This window comes from Mercenaria mercenaria, chromosome 9 (assembly GCF_021730395.1).
Source record: "Mercenaria mercenaria strain notata chromosome 9, MADL_Memer_1, whole genome shotgun sequence".
In the NCBI taxonomy this organism is placed as follows: Eukaryota; Metazoa; Mollusca; class Bivalvia; order Venerida; family Veneridae; genus Mercenaria; species Mercenaria mercenaria.
Window position 1 is genome coordinate 69,352,661 of NC_069369.1, and position 22,128 is coordinate 69,374,788.

The following is a 22,128-nucleotide window of genomic DNA, read 5'->3' on the forward strand; positions in this document are numbered from 1 at the left end:
CTTCGCCGAGAATTCATTTCGTGATTCTGTTTTCGAAATAACAATTCGATATTAAGAATCGATTTCGAAAAATGTAATGCAATTTGGCGTTTACAAAAAAAAACGAAATAAGACTTTCAAAACTGAAGATAGTATCTAAATGACATGCAGCTAGCCTAATGTCTTTAAGAATCATACGAAATTGCTAAAATAGTGTCTTGGTTTACACCATGTTCAGATGAGCCTGGATATAGTATTCTAAAACTGTACTGGCCCCGCCTTTCACATGATCTCATCCAGAAAGACTACGATAAAGAAATATATTTTTTATGGAATTCATAACAAACACAACTGGCTAACTCTTCGTTTGGTGCATAAATCAAACAATGGCAATATATTTCTTTTTGCCGTTTTTTTACGCATTTTATGTGCTAGTTTAACATAAAAATATCAAACTAATTGAGTTTACATATTGCACAACTTTTATTCATTAAATGTCAACAATCACATACAACAATTTTATACATTTTCACTATAAAACATTTACAAAATATTAATGAACTGCTCAATTCAATCTGAACCCTTAAGGTAATGGACCCCTAACCACTTTCGATTACGTATTCACGTGTGTTATTTCGGTATCCTTCGGCCATTTCAGAAAATTGCCTTTTTCTTTACATTCGGAGAATGCCAAAGAATACGTGATCGGATTGTCGTTATCGGTCCAGTACGGTAATAATAATTTTAAAGTTTCAAACTTTAAGTTATTTGTGTTCTATCTTAAACATGATCACGTAAAATAAACAATTTTTTTTGTATTCAGGTTAATATTTACAATTTAATATGCACTTTTACTCTGGTGATTTTACATGAAAATCGAATACCTATTTACACCGTTAGTTAGTGTACATGTATTCGATTTGACACACTGTATGCCTGTTGCAAAATTCTACTATTACATGCATGTAAAAGCTGATTGCATTTTGCGTAACACTGAGATAAATACATTTGGGAGGACAACACCCTCCTATAGTGTAACATTATCGCATGTTCATATTGTTACACCTTTAATTAAATAACTCTTGATCTTAACTGCGATATAACATGGCTATTTTAAGAGAAGTTTGGTCTTAGAGCGGCCCAGTAGACAGACATTCTAAAATTGCCTAAAATTGCCTTTTTTCGTGAATTTTGACTATATTTCTAGAGATCCCGATAAAAATTGTATATCATTCTAAAAATCTCCGAGGGTGTAAGGGTGTTAGTAGGATGTGCTATCACCTCCATTCCACCCCTTCCCCGTTCCGTTGAAGTACTTTGGAATAATGTATAATATCAAAGGTATTGCCTTATGTTTGCACAGAAATCAAGGAAAACCCTTTGATCATACAGTAGGTATATCATTTTAAGATTATGTTTGCATTCGTTTAATGGGATTCTAAAATATTTTGATACGATTTGGTATCAAAACATATTTAAGTATAAATGTCTGGTTCAAAATTGGACACATTAACGGTATAAAGTACTCAAAATGTTTGGCTTGTTACTTACTTTTTCACATCGCATTTTCAAGCTTATACAAATGATTATATTTTAAAATGGTAAGAACGAAGACTATAATCCTAAATTGGACTGTGCCTGCGTTAACAATATGCACATACAAATTATTTTGATAAAATAATCAGAACACCAAACGAAGATGTGCAAATACATATACAGAGTCAAAGGGAACCATATTTATTCCCAGGCTTTCCTGATCAGTATCCATTAGACTATCGCAGTCCTATATGCTTTCACATAATATCTGATAAATGACAATTCCAGATTCCATTTGGTCATCATTTGTTCAGCTTTTTCTGTTCTTTTTTTTTCATTTGGATATACGATATCACATTTAAATGTAATATCCATACATAGGTCATTTTTCAAATATTTCAGAAAAATCTTGAACTGGTCTGACCTTTTTCTGCACTTGACATGGGCTATTTACTTGGTATGATTTCTTTTCACTCTCGGTGTTGTTAAAACGGAGAACAAAGACAACATACACAAGTTGCTGACAGACCATATTTACGTACTGGATGCTTTTCCGACATGATTTCTGATAACCGAAGAACACAACGATAAATTCATCATGAAATATATTTGTACAGCACTTTCCTTATTATGATTGTCGATGAGAAATGTACACTTATGTTCACCTACATATTTGTGAATAATTGTTTGAAAGAAACAAAGGGTCGCGAAATAAAGACGCTCCCAATCTCACAGATCTGCTGTCACTTCCGCTCCCATGACCGGAAGCGGTGTCATGGTACAATATTGGCACGCGCACCATCCTATGCGCAGCTGTGTGTGCCATATTGGCTGCCTCAAGTTCTGCAGCCAGCTGACGTTTCCATTTATTCCGACGATTTTGAAACCAGATTTTCACTTGCGTTTCTGTAAGTTGTAAAGATGCAGCAAGGCCGGCCCTTTCTGAACTTGATAAATATCTTTTCATGTCAAACGTAGATTCCAGCTGAAAAACTTGACTGCGAGAGAAGACCGTCCTCGTTTTCTTTTTACGTCTGTTTTTCTTTTCATCATCCCCAGAGTCTGAACAGTGGTCATCATTAGTTAACGATTTTGAAAGTGCCTCTGTTTCTTCAGTTTCCATGACAATAGGTGATTGGTTAGATGTGTCCCGATCACTTCCTGTTTTTGTCTGCGCATTGTCAACCGTGACGTCATCGTCGTCTGAATCGGCCGGTGGTAAACTGTGAGTGGAGTCAGTATTCCATGCTGAAATGATAAAATAATAAAGTTTGATCTTTTAATTGGTAGTTTCGGGCAAAAAAAAGATTTGAATTTTTGCAAATAGCTTACATAAAGTATTTATTTTATGATAACATGTTCTGGTTTATGGTATTTGTTTTTGTGTACTGTAATATATATATATATATATACATGTATAATAATATTTCCATGTCTATAAAGGTAGACACTGGATTGTCAACGCATAGTTTATGATTTTAGAAATTACAAGTTGTACACCATTAAGCAGTTGTAAATGTAAAATGAGTGTTTGGCTTTTAAGTTTTCAGTAAAATGACTTCAGAAGAGATCTATAGAATTTAGACCTATTTGCACTGTATCATCTTAAAGCATATGCTAAGACTATTATATGATTTTTTGTTGGGTTTTACGTGACACCGACATAATTGTAGGTCATATGGCGACTTTTCAGGTTTTGATGGCGGAGGAAGACCCCAGGTGCCCCTTCGTGCATTGTTTCATTACGAGCGGGTACCTGGTAGAACCAACGACTTTCCTTAAGCTAGCTGGAGTGCTTCCTCACATAAAAAATTCAACGCCCCGAGCGAGGCTCGAACCCACATTGGTGAGGGGGATAAATTCAGATAAATGTCAAAAGTAAAACGCGACATATTTTTCTGACAAGATACCTTCGCAGCTCATGCATTGAATCTATTAGATGAGATGATGAATCGTTGTACGTCAGTGAATACGGACATATTGTGTTGATATGATAGATGTTCATCATCTCCATACAGTAGATTGTTAAGAGTTAGAGGGCATTCGATATTGGAAAATATGTCGGTTCGAAGATTTTGGTATTTTCGACAATGTAGCAGATAATGTTCGACAGTTTCTATCTCACCACAATCACATCTAACATTGTTTGTGAGTCCTCGGCGGTTGAGGTCATGGTTAAGGGAGCTACATCCCAGACGTAGCCGAGCATGAAGAATTTGGCCTTTTCTGGATCCGACTTTAAATAATGGATTTGATTTTGGTATGTTTTTATTTAGATTTGATTTGAAGGCATTGATTGAAGGAGATAATTTGATATGTTGAGGAAGTAAGTTCCAGTCGTGTATTGTGTTTGGAAGAAAGGAAGAGCTGTATGAATGTGATTGGCAAAAGATATTTCTGGTGTTTCTTTGGTTATATCTAGTATTGATATTGTGTTGGTTTTCAGGAATTAGTGAAGACAGGTAGGCGGGTGAAAAGAACAAAACAAGGACGAATAAATGAAAAGTACATTCGTTCGAGACTATGTCGATTCAGTAGAAATTTAAGAGATCTCATAATTCCAATTCGTTGCCAAGCTTTTTTCAAAGTGATTTTAGATCCGAGGAGAAGGTGAGACCAATATGTTTGTGTTCAGTCACTTCAGTGATTGGTATATTGTTCATACAGATTTGGGGATGGTACGGTTTTGGGAGTTTTTTTGAAAAGATCATGGATTCTGTTTTTGATTGGTTGAATGTAACAAGCCATGTTTTGGACCAAGAGTGGATGGTTTCAAGATCAGAGTTCAGAGTGGTACTAGCTAAAGCTGGATCATCTACGATGATAATAAGATTGATATCATCTGCAAAAAGACGAATTTTAGAACCGATGTTTGAAACAATTTCGTTAATGTAAGTTAGGAATAACAAAGGTCCTAAAATAGATCCTTGCGGGACACCAGTGTTAATGGTCGACCAAGCGGAAGATACACTTGCGTACACAACTCGCTGCTTACGCGAGGAAATGTATGAGGATAGACAGTTCAAAAGTAAGTCGTTAATACCTAGAGAGGATAGCTTATGAAGAAATCCGTGATGCCACACCCTGTCGAAGACCTTCGAAATGTCACAAAATACGGCTCGAACTTTTTTGCCGTTATCGAGAGCATTACAGATGTCGTTATGAAGATAGATCAGTTGGTTCACTATAGAGTCACCTTTGATAAAGCCTGATTGAAGAGAAGCAAGGAGATTGTTTTGAGTGACATAGTTGTAAAGATATTTGTGAATACAACGTTCCATAAGTTTGCCTATGCAGCTAAGAAGGGAGATTGACCGATAGTTCGAAGGTTTAGAGGGATCTGATTTTTTAAAAATTGGAGTAACATTTGCTAGTTTCCAAGACGAAGGGAAGAAGGCTTGTGTCAATAACGTGTTGAAGAACTGTGAAAGAGGTTCAGAAAGTTCTGCTTTACCTTCTCGAAGAAGTTTTGGGCTGATGAGATCAGGACCACAGGCTTTAGATGGATCAATGAGGGATAGAGCAGGTAGGGTAGCTGTAGTAGAGGATGGGCATGGTGGCAAAGTTTCGTTAGTGTCATCTATGATGGATTGTGAGCAAAAGAAACGGTTAAGAAGTTCTGGCTTTTCTTGGTCTGTAGATGCTTGTGTATTTTGGTCTTGTAGTGTTGGAATTGTCTGAGCTGTTGTTTTATTTGTTAGTTTTTTAGCAGTTTTGAACACTTCTATTCTAATCACTTGTCCCTCACAGACGCGGCTTCGAAACTGTATTTTGTGGTGCCTTCTTCCTGTGAGGAAGCCATCCAGCTGGCTTATGGATAGTGGGTGGTTCTATCCAGGTGCTCACCCATGTCTGAAACAATTCCTGGAGGGGCACCTGGGGCCTTCTTCCAACGTCAAAAGCTGGAAAATCCATATGACCAAAACTGTGTCGATGTTACACTAATCCCAAGAACAAAAGCAAAAACTTGCATACTTTCGTTCTAATTTATAACAAAAAAAATGTACATTATGTATGACAAATTTCATTATTTTTTTGAAATAGCAAGACGTCCGGGAAGGAATACGAAGTATTGCTAAGAAAACCAATATCGAGGACTTTATGCATGGAATGTTCTTATAGACTGTCTCCACAGAATACCTATTTGTATTACGAAGTTCACCATAATTGCACTTTCTGAACTATATTTACTGGGCATTATTTGACACACTTTGCGTCGAAAGTCAACAAATTTCAGTAATTTCTAAAGAAGCCTATTGTCTGCATTTTCATAAATATCCATTTAAAAGGAAAACTTTTCCACTTTGGATACATTTTTCATACGAGTGGCACATTTTTCTAATTTGAAAATTTATAGATGTGAAAGTATCAGCAGAAATTACTAGTGTATATTGGGATGAGTCATTCTGTTTTTTTCTTTATGTGTTATTTACGAAATAAGTAATGCTATCTTGTGATTTATTCCCTTATTTACCACAGTGCAGATAAGTTGGAATTAAACCACGGGGGCCTTAACCCGAGTGCTTAAATATCCATGCCTCTGAACACTGGTAAATTAGACGATAAACCAAAAACAAGGTTTTCTTATTTTTATTTTCATTTCAATATGCTGCTTAATGAAATATTGTGACAAAAATTATGATGGATTTCATTCATCCGAATGGGATGGAACATCATGAGACAATTTGATGTCACAATTTATTTAATAATGTTCTCTAACCTGTCTTATGTCTTAAAAAACTGAAAAGGTAATGTACAAAGATGCTTTTTTATTGAAATGGCAAAAAAATAGTGTAATGTTCTGCTTTTTGTTTACTTCCAAAACATTTTGATCGCCACTTGTTTTTCCTATTGCTAAAAATGTTTCTGTCTTCGAAGTACAAAAGACTATTGCAGCGTATAAATTTTATATGTCTTTCTTCAGCTGAATATGTAATAGTATGTAGTTGTGCACATCGTTTATTTTTTTCCAATTTTGTTTTTGTATCCCATGTTCATATGTATTATATATTAAGGTATCCGATCCACAAATAGATAACATTTCGATGCCTGGTGACCCCACGTTTTTGTGGTATCATTTGAAAGAGTTGTGTCTGCTGAACAAGAATTAGTAAATAAGATGGCAATAAGAATATGTACGGATTACTACAGTCACGTTTCTTGACTGCAAAATGATAAATCTTACCTGTAATAACTCGGTTTCTGTTGAAGTATCATTGAAAACTACCAAGAAAAACAATAAAAATTCTACAACATATTTTTTCATGTAATTTATATTTTCATTTTCAGTGGACAATACTCTTTCAAATGATACCAAAATTATATGAGCTTACCAAGCATAAATATTTGATCTATTGTAATATCACCGTTATATAGAACTTGCTTATTTGTAGATCGGATACCTTAAGTGTGTTACAAGTAACTTAAAGTCACGTTTCATTTACATTGATTAGCAGATGGTGGATGGTTCCGACCAGCTTGCCTCTGGTTGTCTTAAAATGATTAGCCTTTTGCGTTATTAGAGGTGTATAGGTTTTGAAGATTTGTATGTTCAATTTAGTAAGATTTGTTCCAAAATTCTTTTAAATTGCCTCCAAAACGTACTGTGTGTTTAGTACGAACGTTTATCAAAAAAAGCAAACAAAGACATTTTGCGTGACAATGAAGCTTAAAGACATTGGGAATTATCACAGTGAGCATAATAAAACTGCTTAAGTGAGATTTAAACGGGGTTACGATATTTAATTGTAATCCGGCCCCGTGCCATTGGATTTGGCGATTGATAAACAAGCAGGGGTCCAGAGAACGCCATTTTTGGAAGACGTAGAAGATGCGTCAAAGCCAACCCACCAATTATTCTCTGTATTATAAACAAGATAACGCGACTAATTTTCCACACTTATCAGGAAAGCGTAAAATGAGTTGATTTGTCCCGTCACGTATTCATCTTGTAATCAAGTACGCCGCACGTGGTCCGCACGCGCGATGCCCATGCGCAGTGACCCGGAAGAAAGAGGTCACGTGATCACAAGCAATAAGGCGCTGCGGGGATGATGACTATTAACACTTGAAAGTATTGGCAATTTTTCTTTATGGAAATAAAAACACTTCTTCCTGATACTAAAATGTTTAGATGAAATCTGGGAATTAATAAACAGTCACTTAAGTCGATCATTATCAAACAAGCAAATTATTTGAAGAGCTTTAAGGGCTCTTTTTCACGGTGCATCAATTTTTGAAAGGTTTCTTCGCTGCAAATCGCTCTTCTTTCAATTGGATTGATTTAGTAAGACTTCGCTAAATGGATCGTGGGTTTCAAATTGTCTCCTTCAAGTACCAAAACGAAACCTTGGTTGCATTGTTACGCAATATTGTTACTTTCAATAAAAAGGATAACATTAATGCTGACAAGATATTTGACAACATCTTGCAATACTTTAAGGCCAGGCATTGTGGCAGTTGGGGAATAGGCAAGAAAAGTGGTTGTACTATAAGAAAAGTTTGTGTACTATTATGATAGTACGCAAAACAATATTGCGGATTCCATAGGTAAATCTAAGACACTAAAGTTCAGGAAAGAGGAAGTGGTGTTACAAACAACCATATGTATTTGATTATAATGTAACAAAGTAACGATGAAATGATATATGATCAAACAGAAGGCGATACATAATTATATTGTAAGTTCATAGATGAAATCTATAAAGTTTAGAGTATCAACACAAAGCAAACAGAAGCTGCTATCACTCAAACACATTTTTAATTTTCAGCTCAAACATTTATATGAAATTAAATTTTATGATTAAACGTACTTTATGGCTATTTTAATTCCATGTGGACACAGGCAAATAAGTACACACATTTTTGATTATCTTTTTTTTTTGTTGGTAGAATGGGTGAAAGCTCTGATGTGAAGTATAAGCAGTTGTCATTGCAATAAATTTACAAAGTTAAATTTAATTGATTATTTTTCCTTTTAGGAACATGTGGTAAAAAGGAATCTGAACAGATGGCAAAAAGGGATGCTATTTAAATGAGAGATTATTATTCAACTCTTTAAATAGATCAAGTAGTTCAACTCATTTTATACATCCATGATATTAATATTTTCTATATCCAACCTGTGAGCCTTTTTTTTTTTAGATATTTGCCTCCTAATTTAAAAAATGTGCAAATTTCAAAAGATTTGAAAACAGTAATTCCGTTTATTTGATGACATTTATACACAGGATAATTTTTCATTCCGTATGCTTGGTCTAGGCTTTATTCTATGTTATCAGGATAATAACGTTACGCCATGACTTCCGGTTTATGAAAGTGTGAGATGTTCAACATTTTGTGACATTTCTCAAAGGAAATAATGTTGTTGTTTTTTGTCGTTGTTTTATTCTCGTTGGAACTTAAGATTTAAATTAGTAATCTAAATAATCAATAGTATATTCGTATAGCAATGAAATGAATGCGAGATGAAAGGCGGAAAGGTATTAATTCTGCTTGATGCTCACTAAGTACATCTAACAGTATTTCCCATGGTGCAATTTGTCAATCAGGCCTAAAAAGCATTTGTCATTTTATCATATAAAGCGTGATATGTACTTTAGGACCTTCAAAAATAAATACTGCATTCTTTCGTCAATAAGATTTTCAGAAAATGTAATAATTCATTTCATTGTACATTCAATAACAAAAGCTTTTTTCGTAATTTATCAACCATGCCTAAAAAGAAAATTGCTAGTTTAAAGCATAGAATGAACGCCAATGCTGCAGGTTTAAAAATAGATTGGGGTTTCATTAAGTAGAAGATTTTAAGTTTTATAATTCTACTGCAACAGAGAAAGTCAGTGTGTTTTCAAAATAATTTGCCTGATTTTTTTGAACAAGAGTTATCTCTAAACCATAATTATGCAGCTATAGTCGGTATAGCCGATAGAATATGTGAGTCTCTCCTTTTGACTCTTAACAATACAAGTGAAGCCCACCTCTGGTGCTGGATCAGACCCAAATACATTTAGTATGAACGACAGACACTCAAGTATCTGGAACTAACTCTTTTACTTAATCTGTACTGTAGTTTAGCGCATGGGCAGCCTTCTTCGTCTGACCTGTCGCTCCTGCCAACAATGTCAGGTCTGATCCTCGTATACTTAAGGTAGTAGAGGTGTAATAGCAATGTTTACAAAATGGCATTTGCATGGTATATTCTTAAAGATGACCGTGTTTTGCACTGTATTGCAAATTTTAAACAACTTTTACCATGCCGTTTTTTCTAAATTTTGTATAACTTGTGGTATATCCTCTAGCTCAAGTAGAGAAAAATTTCAAAGTGATGGCCGCTATATAAAATGTTTGCAGAGAACTCATTTTACCATTAATTTTAATAAAAGAATCATCAAACTATTGTTAAACAATTATTAAACACAAAATAAAAATGTGGATATCATTTTATATAGCGTTCCTCAAGTAAACGGATTTAATGATACAGAATTCTTATTTCAACGTTGAAAAAATAAGGTCGAATCCTTGTTTCTGTTTTGAATTTTGCTTACTTCATTCAAAAATTACCTTGGGACAGATGTAAAACCTACCTAAATTTCTTCCACAATATGTAATCTAAAGAATGGAAGCAAAATAGAGAACTTTTACCACATGTAACTCAATATTTTTACAGATGTGTAACTCTACCCTTCTGTTTAAGTAGTAAATTCACTTTGAACAGCAAGAAATCGCTTAGCAAATGGTTTTTTTTTTCATTTTTGTACAATAAATCTATCATAAGTCTTGAAAGAAGTAAAAACTTACTAGAAAAAATCGAAAATAAGGGAAAAAAAATTTGGTCCCAGTAGGGCTTGAACCTACGCCCCCCTGAGAATTGCAGTAAATGTGGGTTTATGGTAGGAATTGAATACTCTTCAAAAAGGAGGTACTCTATTACACATCTACTACCTTAAGTGACTCCAGATTGCGAGCGTTAATATTTACAGTTCAGTAGCTTATACATTTTGTATTTATTTTTGGTAGGTAGTAAAGTATCTTACAGTCCAAGCATAATAAAAACTTGGAAACAAGTAGGTACAGAGAGTTTTTATTAATGATCTCCTGATTATTAGACTTGCTATTGGGTCAGAAAACATTATCCGTCTTTAAAGAAATGATATTCGTTCGTTTGTAAGTTTGCTTTTTATTTATTTGTTAATTTACTTATCTATTTATTTTTTAATTTATATGAATTTATTTTTCTATTTTAATTAGTCTTTTTATTTATTTTGTTTATTTATTTATTTACGACATGCATCTTACCTGCATGTGTTATGCAATTGTAAAGCGCAATAGAATATTTTATAATTTTTGCGCTATAGAAATGCCATGTATTTGTATTTGTATTTATTTTCTTTTCAAGTGTAACAATTATCAGTATGCACTTAGGTATGCTTATATAAACAGTATTTTGAAAAGGACGCACTGGACTTTCTGTCCAAGAAAATTCTTTGAGAAAAAAGGAGTTATTTATTATTGTCAGTCTAACTGTGAGTTTAGTTATTTTCTTTAACAGAAGAAATCTAAATACCTTTATCCAGCTTGTATTATAAAATGCAAGCCAACATGTATATTACTTTATTAATATAATATCTTATATTTTTTGTATAGTCATGTACAACAACAAAATATTGTTCTTCTGTTTTCAACAGTATATGATAAGTCATGCATGCGGATGTATAACGTAAAATAAAATTTCACTACCATTTAAATTAGTAAATTACAATTTTTAACGATATTTCAATTCAACTTGCAGTCCGCTTTTGTCTGTGGAATAGGGACCTAATAGACAATAGTTAAATACGCAATTCAAAACAGAAGTCGGTGGAATATTTCTGAACATTAAAGTTGAAAACATAAAATTGAATTAATTTTTGGTAGAATGTCATTATCAAGTTTAATCTTTGTGAAATTTGAAATTTCCAAAATACATTTGTTCCTTTTTGACAATCTTAATGCAGTTTGACAAAACGCGAAAGCATCTTTGATGAAGACCCTATGGTACTTTACAGTTACTTTCGAGGTAATAAAAATAACTCGTTCTACTTTGGAAAAAAAAATACCACGAAAATATATCTATAAATCAGCATGTATTGGACCCTCAAATGCAACAGACTTCATTAATTTAACATTTTACAATTTTACTCTACAAATAATTATGACTTCAATATGCTATATGTTTTTTTTTTGTCTCTACTTAAGATTTGATATTTATCTTTGTTTTTATGAGTTTGTCATGCGACCAAGAAATTATTATATTTTAAATTGTATGTATGTAACGAGATATTGTATATGTATAAGTTACTGAAATAAAATTATGTTCTGTTCTGTTCTGTTCGTGTTTATTGTAACAAACTTTCTAGAAGTTGGTATATTGTGTTATTAAATACAAAATAGATAACTTTATTACATTTAGATAGATAGAATATTGAGCGCCAATTTTATTTCTAAAATTGCATTTCCTTTGCAAAACTCTAGGTCATGAAAATTTTCAAAACAATATTTTTTTCGAAATAAATGAGTACATAGGAGAGTACCACGTAACATATAATATCTTGTGAAGTGTTGCTTTTTGTAATTTGCCAGACCAATTATAATTTCTTATATTTTCCCAGCGAAATAAAATATATACTTAAAATGTTTGAATTGGCTTTTACCATAAAAGATAAAAAAAAATCTATGTGTTTATTGACTTAAATATAATTTCTCAATGAAGTTTTGATAGTCGTTTCTGTCTTCATTTAAAATTATATTTCTTGATTAATGCCTTGGTATAGATTAGCGTTTTAAACGACTTTTCCAATAAAGTTATGTGTAGTATTCTAACTTAACTTTTTTGGCAGTGTTAAAAAAGGATGTAACTGTTTTTATTGTATTGGTACTTTTTTTTCTGTGACTGACATATAAATATTAATCACATTTTAGTTCTAGGTCCGTGTCCACTGAAACTAAAATTATAAAAATTCATAAGTTGTTTAAATTGATATTGTATGACTATAACATATAGTACAACCAAGTTCCTTCTACTTTACATATTTTTTCACAACGTGAATTGCGATTTTAAAGCTTTTCTTCATATTTAAAGACTAACAATGATTCAATTATAAATTAATACCGCCTAGATCTCCTGAACCTCTTTACTGGTACTGTGGCTGCTTTCAAAAAGAAGTACTTTTTGATGTCGAAAAGTTGCAAAAAGAATATGTAAATACGGAAGCGCGCCCCTTTAATCAAGGCAGGTAAAGATTTTCGCTGAGGAATTTTCATCTCAAAGCACTTGTCAATGGTCAGACCCGTTCATTATGTTACGAAGTTGAAAATTATTACAAACAAAACGCATGTTTATATAAAAATTATCTAATTGAGAAACATAACCGACAAATTGACTATATTCTTCTGGAGATACAAGAAACTATACCATATAAAATTAATTTACGACCCAGGGATTGCCTTAACGACTAAAGTTTTATCAAGGTTTACGTTGCGTCGTAGATTGTTTTCCTTATGCGTATTTACAATTATTTTGCCACCTATGTAGAACTTATACCTAAGAAAAATATTTTTGTACTTTCAATATGTTTACTTTTCCTATTGATACCGATTAAGAACATATACAAAACGTACATTATATTTCGGCAATGAATACAATGTACAGAAATCAAAATATATCATTTTATCACTGTTTAATAATTACTTTTCTGTAACAGAAGTTCAAGGAAGATACAGTCAAACTCTAGTGCGCCTTTAAGACAAAACTGCAGTTAAAGGACATGCATTTATATAACGTGTTTTTTATTGCAGTCTAAAAAGTGTTGTTTTATCATTATTGTAAATTAAAAGTAACAATACAATGATTTGACAAGTTATACACAGTATCTTGTAAAGTAGGCAGAAAAGTTAAAAAAAAAAAAAAGTGTAAGACACGCAATAAGAATATTACCAATTCTCTACTCATATTATATAGCAGACTTACTGTTTGGTTCACATTATCCTTAACAAAGTTTTTCGTGCAATGCTGCTTTATTTTCCAAGATCAAGAAATAGACTAAAGAGAATACAATCATTCTAAAGGTTTCTAGGAGTAGAAGAAGGATGTTTCTGAATTTTTAAAATGTCTTATATAAAATGTCAAATTGTCGATTTTATGACTGAAAATATATAAGACCACAATTTACTTTTTTTTAAAAAATCATTAAATATTTTCATGAAATACTGCATTTAAGCTTACTAAGAAATTATGAAATTTTGATAACAATCAGTTCACAAGTAAAATTTTTAAAAATATTTTGGTGTCAAAAATGACTGAATTTACGACGAAAAATACTCCCGTCAGAATCGTATGTTTTGCTAAATGATGTATAATATCTTGATGTAATTGTTAATTTAATTAGCAAAGTTTATATACAAGGCGACACAAAAAGAAAGAAATGAAATCAGTTAACTTATTTGCTTAAAATTTTGATAATGTATGTGGAATTGATACCATAGAATAAAATTAACGTGAAAATTGCATATACCATACCTTACTGTTATTGTAGTATTGTATCATCACAAAGATATTTGGTGATGTTTTTTGCCAATACATCTTTGACTGACTTGATATTGTCTTGTGTTTATAAGAAATGGGGGAAATCTGTTATTGCTTTATGGTGTGTGATAGATTATAAACTTAGACATCCTTTTTTTCGAACATCGTAGTCTGAAACTGAGGATATGCCCTATTCACATTTTCTTAATTTACGGATATGATAATGAAAATTCCGCTTTTTAACAAGGATATCACATTAGGCTATAGACCAACAATACAATGATTTTAAAGATCAATCTCTATAATGTAACACAGTAAAATCAAAATGTTAATTAACATAATAATGAACAAAGTAAACCTTAGTGACACGAAAATACCGTTCAAATGGTGTGTAGTATTATAAATAGAACTTAATACCCTGCCAATATCAGAAGTTTATACATGTAGTTGAAATAAAAGTTATTTGTAATCAGCTTTTCAGATCCTTAATTTAAGACAGGAACTTACATTTATGTTTATTTTTAACTTTGTCAATTTTTAGTTTTTTTCTCATCTTTGACATTATTATTTACCGTCACTAAGGTTTACTGCAGCTATTTCGCCTCAGATGCAGAGTTTATACTTACATTTCCGGTGATTATTCTGCCACTGTTGTAGATTCTGTTGACTGGCATACCAATGGTACCACGCCGGCAGATGTCCAAGTGGCAGAAGCCCGCCGTCGCCGGGGCGCTGTAGTCCTGAAAACCCTTTCGGTAAAGCCGTCGGGAAAATGGGAAAGTCTATTTTAGAAACTACAGCTGGAATGTCCTCATCTGTCTTAATTTCGGCTTCTACGTCATTATTATCATCTCTGTTATCAGCACATTGTTCCTTTTCCTTCTCCTTTTCCACACGTGCTAGAATACTATTTATAGAGAACGATTTTGTGGCAGGCTTATCTTCCCGTTTTGGGGAATCCGTTTCCTTGGTATTTATTTCACCAGACATTTTTTAAAATTCAATTTCACAGAAAAATTCTTTCAATTACTGTTATTATTTCCCCACAAAATAACAGATACAATATAAACTGCTTATATTGTTATTATTAGTCTACTTAATACATTGATTGAAATAAATCGTCCATTGTCATAATAACCGCACTAGTTTCATTTTTATCACTTTTGTCCAATTAATCGTTTCTAGGTTAACGTACCTTCGCAAATTCTTTTCTCTTGTTGAATGCTTCAATATAAAATCACTCTATTCAATCTAAACACTTTGTCAAAACTATCGAAAACAGACATCTAAATTGTTCCACACTTAGTCTTGTTAGCAGTAGAATATTTGACAAGTTTAGCGGCTTTTTCATAATCATATAAAGTCTCTTTTGCCCGTTTTCTCAATTACAAATATGTTTGTATAATGAGAAAAAGCAAATATTTGCATGGCAATAATTCTGCGACTTGACTTTTCCAACGGAACCCCGCCTTTCCCTAATTTAGTATTGATTGAATCAATGCAGACTCTTCTATCATTGGCGCTTCAGCGAAACAGGAATCCAATAATTTTCAATCGTGGCCATTCATCGCGAAATGGCTATTCCTGGCGCTGTGTTTTGTGGTGAAACTCCTAATAGAAATAATCAGTCTATCAAGGCACTCTTTTGTCTATTCAAATGTTTAAACGAGCTGCTATTATTTTCTCAAATTAACATCCGATCTAAAGCAGTATTTTTGGTGATCCGTTATAGGCAGTAAAGAAAATTGTAAATCGGGCATAAAGTAAGTTATAATTTAGGGGCAGCTAATCTTTTCAATCAACAGTCACGGGTGTCCTATTGTAGTTCGGCCCCGCCCAACGGATTGATGCACATTCATTAGCTCTAATTACAGCAATAAACAGACGTCTTGACGAGAGAAACAAAAAGATCGCAGTGCGCATGTCCTAATTCGGATACCTTCACCTGCCTTCCAACTTTGCTACAGCTCGCTTTTGGCACGTGAGCTTCATAGAGTGCCCGAACAAATTACCGTCTCCGTGTTAAACACCCGCGAAGACAGACTAGAGTTAATTTTCATCTTTGTAAATATGGCACCACGTCCTATTTAGCAAAAATTTAGGGAGAATGGATATTACATACAATAATAAAATTAGCAATCACGCCTCGTTGCCAATGATTTGTCACCTTAAACGGAGGTGAATCTGATAAAGCGTGCTAAACACCCGAATAAAGTCAGTCAAATGTCGCCGAACTCCCGCATAGAAAACAACATATCAAGCTGGTATTTCAAAATGACGGAGGTGCAGGACTTTATTCGATTAATTGCGTTTCATATCTAATTTTACATCACATCTGTTAAAAAAGAAAATAGGTGACAATTTAGAAACATTAAGAGCAAACGGTTTTTACAGAACAACAGCTGACTTCGTTTTGATTTCTTTAAGCAATGACACGGGTAATTTTCGTGTCAATTGGAAAGCAAGAGAGCAAAACAATATGGGGCTTCACTGAAAACTTTATTGTGCAAAGTTTTTCCGTAAGATATAGAAATTAAGATAACTCAACTGCTTATTATGTTGAAATACGACAGCAGCATTAAATATCCTGCTCCTCTATACAACTGGAAAAAAAGTTTATTTAAAATCATATAACGCGTTTTTTTTTGTTTTTTTTTTTTGTAATTTTATGAGCGTATTTTCATATTTTGTACAGAAAATTTGCAAATTTTTGTGTTTATACTATTTTTTGTAATACATTTCACCATAAAGGAAAGAAATAATTGAGAATTCTAATTGAAATGGCATAGAACCTATTTTTTCTATTTTCTTAAAATGTATCCATAACTGTTTTGAATCATGATTTTGATAATCTTATTTTTTTATTTGCAGATTATTTATTTATTTATTATTATTATTTATTATTATTATTATTATTGTTGTTGTTGTTGTTGTTGTTTTTGATGATGATGATGATGATGATGATGATGATGTTATTATTGTTATCGTTTTTATAGTAAGACAAGTTAACAAGAAATTAACGTTTTTTAAAACTTATTTTAATGTAAAACTAGAAATAATAACTTAAACATAAATACGTCACCCATTTCCACATTCATTCATTCATTCATTCATTCAATCTCCCTATTTATTTATTTATTTATTTATTCGTTCATTGCATTCATTTCCTTGTGAACCACTCCTTTAAAGTGAATAGTTTCCTCCTAAAATCTATTTCAAAGAAGTTTTTCAAGGTCTTTTAAAAAATTTTGTTTACAGACTCTTTTAAGGATTGTTTAGTAAGTCCTACTTAGCAACGTTTTGCTTTTTCTTAAGTAACCTTTTTGCCATATATAAAGGCGCTATATAATTTTCTGCAATTTGAAACAGAGCTCCTCTGTGTGTCTTGACTAAAGTCTGTCATTATTTTGTTATCGGGCTCGTGGATCTGTAATTGTTTCTTGTTTTCTCTAGTCTAAAATAATTCGATACAATCTGCTTGTCCCTAATTGGTGACAAATTACATGGTTTTCTATTTTTATTTAAAACTTGCCTTTCTCTCATTGTAGCAAATTGCGTGAGATATAATCTCGTGTCAGACGAGATTTCAAAGAGGCACGCGCCAATCCGCGCTAAAAGGTAATGAATTATCTCTGGTATTCAATACTTCTTGTCAGGTATTCAAATTCGTTTCCTCGCTTTGCTGAATTAATTCAATAACTATTTAATTAAAACTTTCCTTCTTTTACCAATGAATGTATCAGTAGTTACCGCAAATGTATGTCCTTCGTCTCTCCATTTCCGTGTTGTTGACTTTGATTCTGATACCTAAATCAGGCACAAGTCATTTGCGCACACCATTTATTCTGGAATTTTGTTTACACGGTAAATTGTAAGCTGATCACGTTGTACGTATTTTGTTTTGTTTTTTCTTACAATTTATTAACAGAATGGGTAGAGTAAGTATAAGTGTTTCTAAAAGGCCACATCAAGGTTAGGTTTACTTTTTAAGAGTATTTTGGATCTTTCCGACGAATAAAGAAAACTAAAATGTTATAATAATCAATGTTAACAAATTCGAGGGTGTCTGACCCTGTCTTACGTATACCATTATTATTATGTATTTTCAAATTAACCAATAGCTATAAATGGATATATGTCCCTCCCTGGGTGGTTCATGCTGCGAAAAACTTCAAATCAATTATTATGCGGTACGTAAGTTGGCAAACTGTGGTGTTAACCAGCTGTCGCCATGTACCCGCAATGTAAGATTTACATCGTGAGCCTGTGTGAGCATGTTTAAGTCTGTATATATATATACGCGCGGGCATAGATATAACAAGTACTTAAGTTACGTTTGCTAATTTCGGAACGGAAGTTCTTACTCCAATAACGGTCTGAAGTGCTTGTTTGTTAAAGCTTTATGCTTAGCCATAACACCAACTTTTTGGGTCACATCTACACGAACTTACGTACATTGCGACATTCTATCCTTCGATTACAGAAGACAGAAGTTGTCCTTCCGGGCTTTATTTCGGGCATTGGCGGGTACCTGTGTAGAAAAAAAAAAATCCCACTGGCATTCTGTAAGCCAGCGGGATTACTTCCTCACATGGGGGAATTCTACATCAGAAAGTTAGTATTCGAACCCACAACAATGAAGGGGAAAACAACTCTGCCATTTCATTGAATGTTAAACAATATTGATAACAAACGATAAGACTAAACATTGACCGGCTGTTTCTCAATAGTCCAAAGGGTATTGAATATCACATTTCTATTTCATGTCCACAATTTACTAGTACATGTATACAGTCAACTCCAAATAATTCATAACTTTCAAAATATTTCAAACTTGAGCGATTTATAATGAACTGACTGCAAGCATGCATTAATTTAACAATTAATTGTTGTCACTGTAATTTAATATGTACCTGTTTTCGGGAAAGAGTTTTTTTTTTAAACTTATTAGCTCACTACTCGATCCCTTGCTTTTGTAATCTATATTGTAATCACATGCTATTTGTGGGGAAAAAATGTTTAAACCAAACGGTAAGACTGCTTTTATAATTCAAGCAGAGAACTGTCAAAAGTTGACTTAGCCGAAAGGCAAATGTATAATTCGTGTAACTATTTTTTTCTTTAAATTCACAATATATAAATTAGAGCTTAATTAACAATGATAGTTCAGTCGTCAATAAACACGATCTGCTTGTGAAATTTGACAGCCTTAGAAAAAAATCCTGTGTTCAAAATTTTAAACTTCTATTTTTAAATTCTTTTTTCAAAACTTTTAACGTTTTTTTCGGTGAATGGCTGGACTATGATATTTTCAAAGAGAAAAATATCAATATTTTATCATTGGTAAGGAATTACAAAATGGGTTAAAATTAGTTACGCATGAAATAGTAAAACTATTTATTTAACATACAAGATCAAAATATCTTTCATTCGTGGACACCGTATCTTACATTTCACTCGTGGCTACAACACAAAATTTTGTATCTTGAGTAGACATTTCGGTCTAACACTGAAACAAATATTCTATCTAGTGAAACCTTAAATTTGTTTCTCATTTGGGGACCAATTCATTAAAAGCTGGGAAGGTAGGTAGGGAAAACATTTTTTTTAATATTTCTATTTTGTTTAATACATTTCAACATTTAGAATATATGTTATATGATAAAGTCAGTCTGTGCCTCCTGTATATTAAAAATAACACGCTTTAAGCCTCAAACGTCCCTGTTCTAGTCACAGTCTCGTTTTGAAGTGAACAAGATTTGTAAGAATAAGAACCGCACATCCTATAGAAATATTGTTTTATCTGTGGCAGAATGTTTTAGGAAGAGGCAATTTTTGTGGGTCAGTACCGGGAGAAGAAACAAACAATATTTTATTTTAGGCCCTCTATGATGTCTTTTAGCGTATTTCTATATGCTGAATAATGCGTCTTTCAAATGGCGGAAAAAGCTCCTAAATTCATGACTTTTTGTTAATTATTCAATATTGTAAGATACATTTCAGCTTAATGCGTCTTTCAAAGCGGCGGAAAATGCGCCATCTAGAACAATATGTCTTCAATGAAACTAAGTAGGCGGTTGCACGCGCGCGTTCGTATCTCGCAGACGATTTGTAATTATTCTGAAAGATCTATCATGAAAGAATTGACATGCATTTGTAAAGATTTCGGCTTATATTGCACGCAGGAAGACTGCCTAATTCAAAGCTATTTAATATCAATCATGCTAGAATTTCAGCAGTTTTCAATGGCGACTTTTATTTAAAGCTGTTATCATTTTAGGCTAAATTTGCTGACCGGCACAACTGATATCGTACTACTGGTGACAGGGATTCAAAATATAATATGGCGAGAAAAAATAGCCACAAGTCATGGATACCCTTTTCAACATTTCTGAGGCCCATGACTGTGGAAGTAATGTTCCCTTCAAAAACAATTCGTTTCTTTCAATACCATATACACTTAAGAAATGCATCGCGGTTTTGGTACTTTGAATTGGCGCAAAAACATCAACGCGCACTTTAAACTACACTAAACAATGTATTTCATAACCAAATGGCAACACAAAACCAAAAGTTTTAACCTAGATTTGTTTTGATATCGATTCCCTTTCTTTCACTTTATGTTAATAGATTCAAAATTGCATTATTTTAAGACACAGATCTCTGAAACGAAAAACGGCGAATGTAGTAGTAAACGGTCTAATGTCGCTTCATAATAGACGTTTTCAATACGAAATAAAAAAAAAAATTAGTTATTGCATAATTGAAAAATAGTGAATACTTGAGTTATAAGCCTTATAAACTATATTCTTTAAAGAATTGTTTTTGAACGGATCTCCAAAATTTAATATCAATGAAAAGACAACTAACAGATGGCAAATGAACATTGAAGGGGAAAGCCGGACAAAAAGTGGTATCCTTCTATATTTGACGTCAGAGTGACATTTAACAAGAACAAAAAACTTCTTTATATATATTAGGTAAGATCTCCTTTTTTCTGTATAGAATTTTAACCTGAAATTAACATTTAAAATTAAAGAGATAGCCAGGTTTATTTTGAGTGATTAGCATGTTCAAGAGTCATCAACATCAACCAGCTGCAGCCTGGTTTGAGCCATCTGAGAACAGCTTCATAAAGAATAGAGCGGTTCACAGTATCAACTGCTGTATTGAGGTCTACCAACGAAAAACAATCAAGGGGAACAACTCTAACGGTCTTCAAGTCATCGGGAAGAACACTGGATTATTGACAAGTTAATAATTATTATAATATCAGGAAGATGAAATGCTATAAGAGAAAACATTTCCCGGGGGATTACCATCTAACCCAGTAGCTTAATTAATATATAGTTTGCAAATTATTTCAAATTTTGTTTTCAGATACACAAAAAAAACAAACTAACTTCTTAGCAGCCTACACTCTGTACTGGAGCAAAATTTCTCTGTCATATTTATAGCAAGGCAAAGGAAGTGTGTACTAAACATATTTAAACACACGTGTATGTATAATTTCTGCTCCAGGTTAGGACTTTTTGAGAGATAATATGAGCCGTGCCATGAGAAAATCAACATAGTGGCTTTGCGACCAGCATGGATCAAGACCAGCCTGCGCATCCGCGCAGTCTGGTCAGGATCCTTGCTGTTCGCTAACAGTATCTCCAATTGCAATAGACTTTGAAAGTGAACAGCATGGATCCTGACCAGACTGCGCGGATGCGCAGGCTGGCCTGGATCCTTGCTGGTCGCAAAGCCACTATGTTGGTGTTCTCATGGCACGGCTCATATATCCAAAGCAGTGATTTGTCGTTGAATGAAATCATTGATTGGTGTTCAGATGCAGATGAATTTTATCAAGAGGGGCAGACCGAGTGATTTAGTAATACGCATCTGGACGACAAATGATGATTTTATTCAAGATCAAATCCCTATTTAAGATATATTATTTCGATTCTAACACATTTTCTACGTCCTTGAAAATATCGACCAAATATTTGCCTGTTTTGTGTGTTGTTTTTCTTTCAACGCACCGCCTTGACGTTTGACACTGTCAC

General features: G+C 33.1%; 1 protein-coding gene across 1 annotated transcript; it reads right to left on the reverse strand.

The window, feature by feature from the left end:
* Positions 1–459: 459 nt before the first annotated feature.
* Positions 460–15,513, reverse strand: LOC123548096 (homeobox protein HMX3-B-like). Its single transcript, XM_045335331.2, has 2 exons — positions 14,704–15,513; positions 460–2,763 (listed from the first exon to the last, which is right to left on the reverse strand). Exons 1-2 carry the CDS (start codon positions 15,065–15,067, stop codon positions 2,177–2,179), a joined length of 951 nt encoding a protein of 316 aa, XP_045191266.2. The 5' UTR covers positions 15,068–15,513; the 3' UTR covers positions 460–2,176.
* Positions 15,514–22,128: the final 6,615 nt, after the last annotated feature.

Excerpts from the sequence above, each read along its gene's own strand:
- LOC123548096 (XM_045335331.2), bottom strand. The coding sequence starts at position 15,067 with ATGTCTGGTGAAATAAATACCAAGGAAACGGATTCCCCAAAACGGGAA. Across the intron at positions 2,764-14,703 it reads GCAGAATAATCACCGGAAAT|CATGGAATACTGACTCCACT; the intron begins GTAAGTATAAAC and ends TTATCATTTCAG.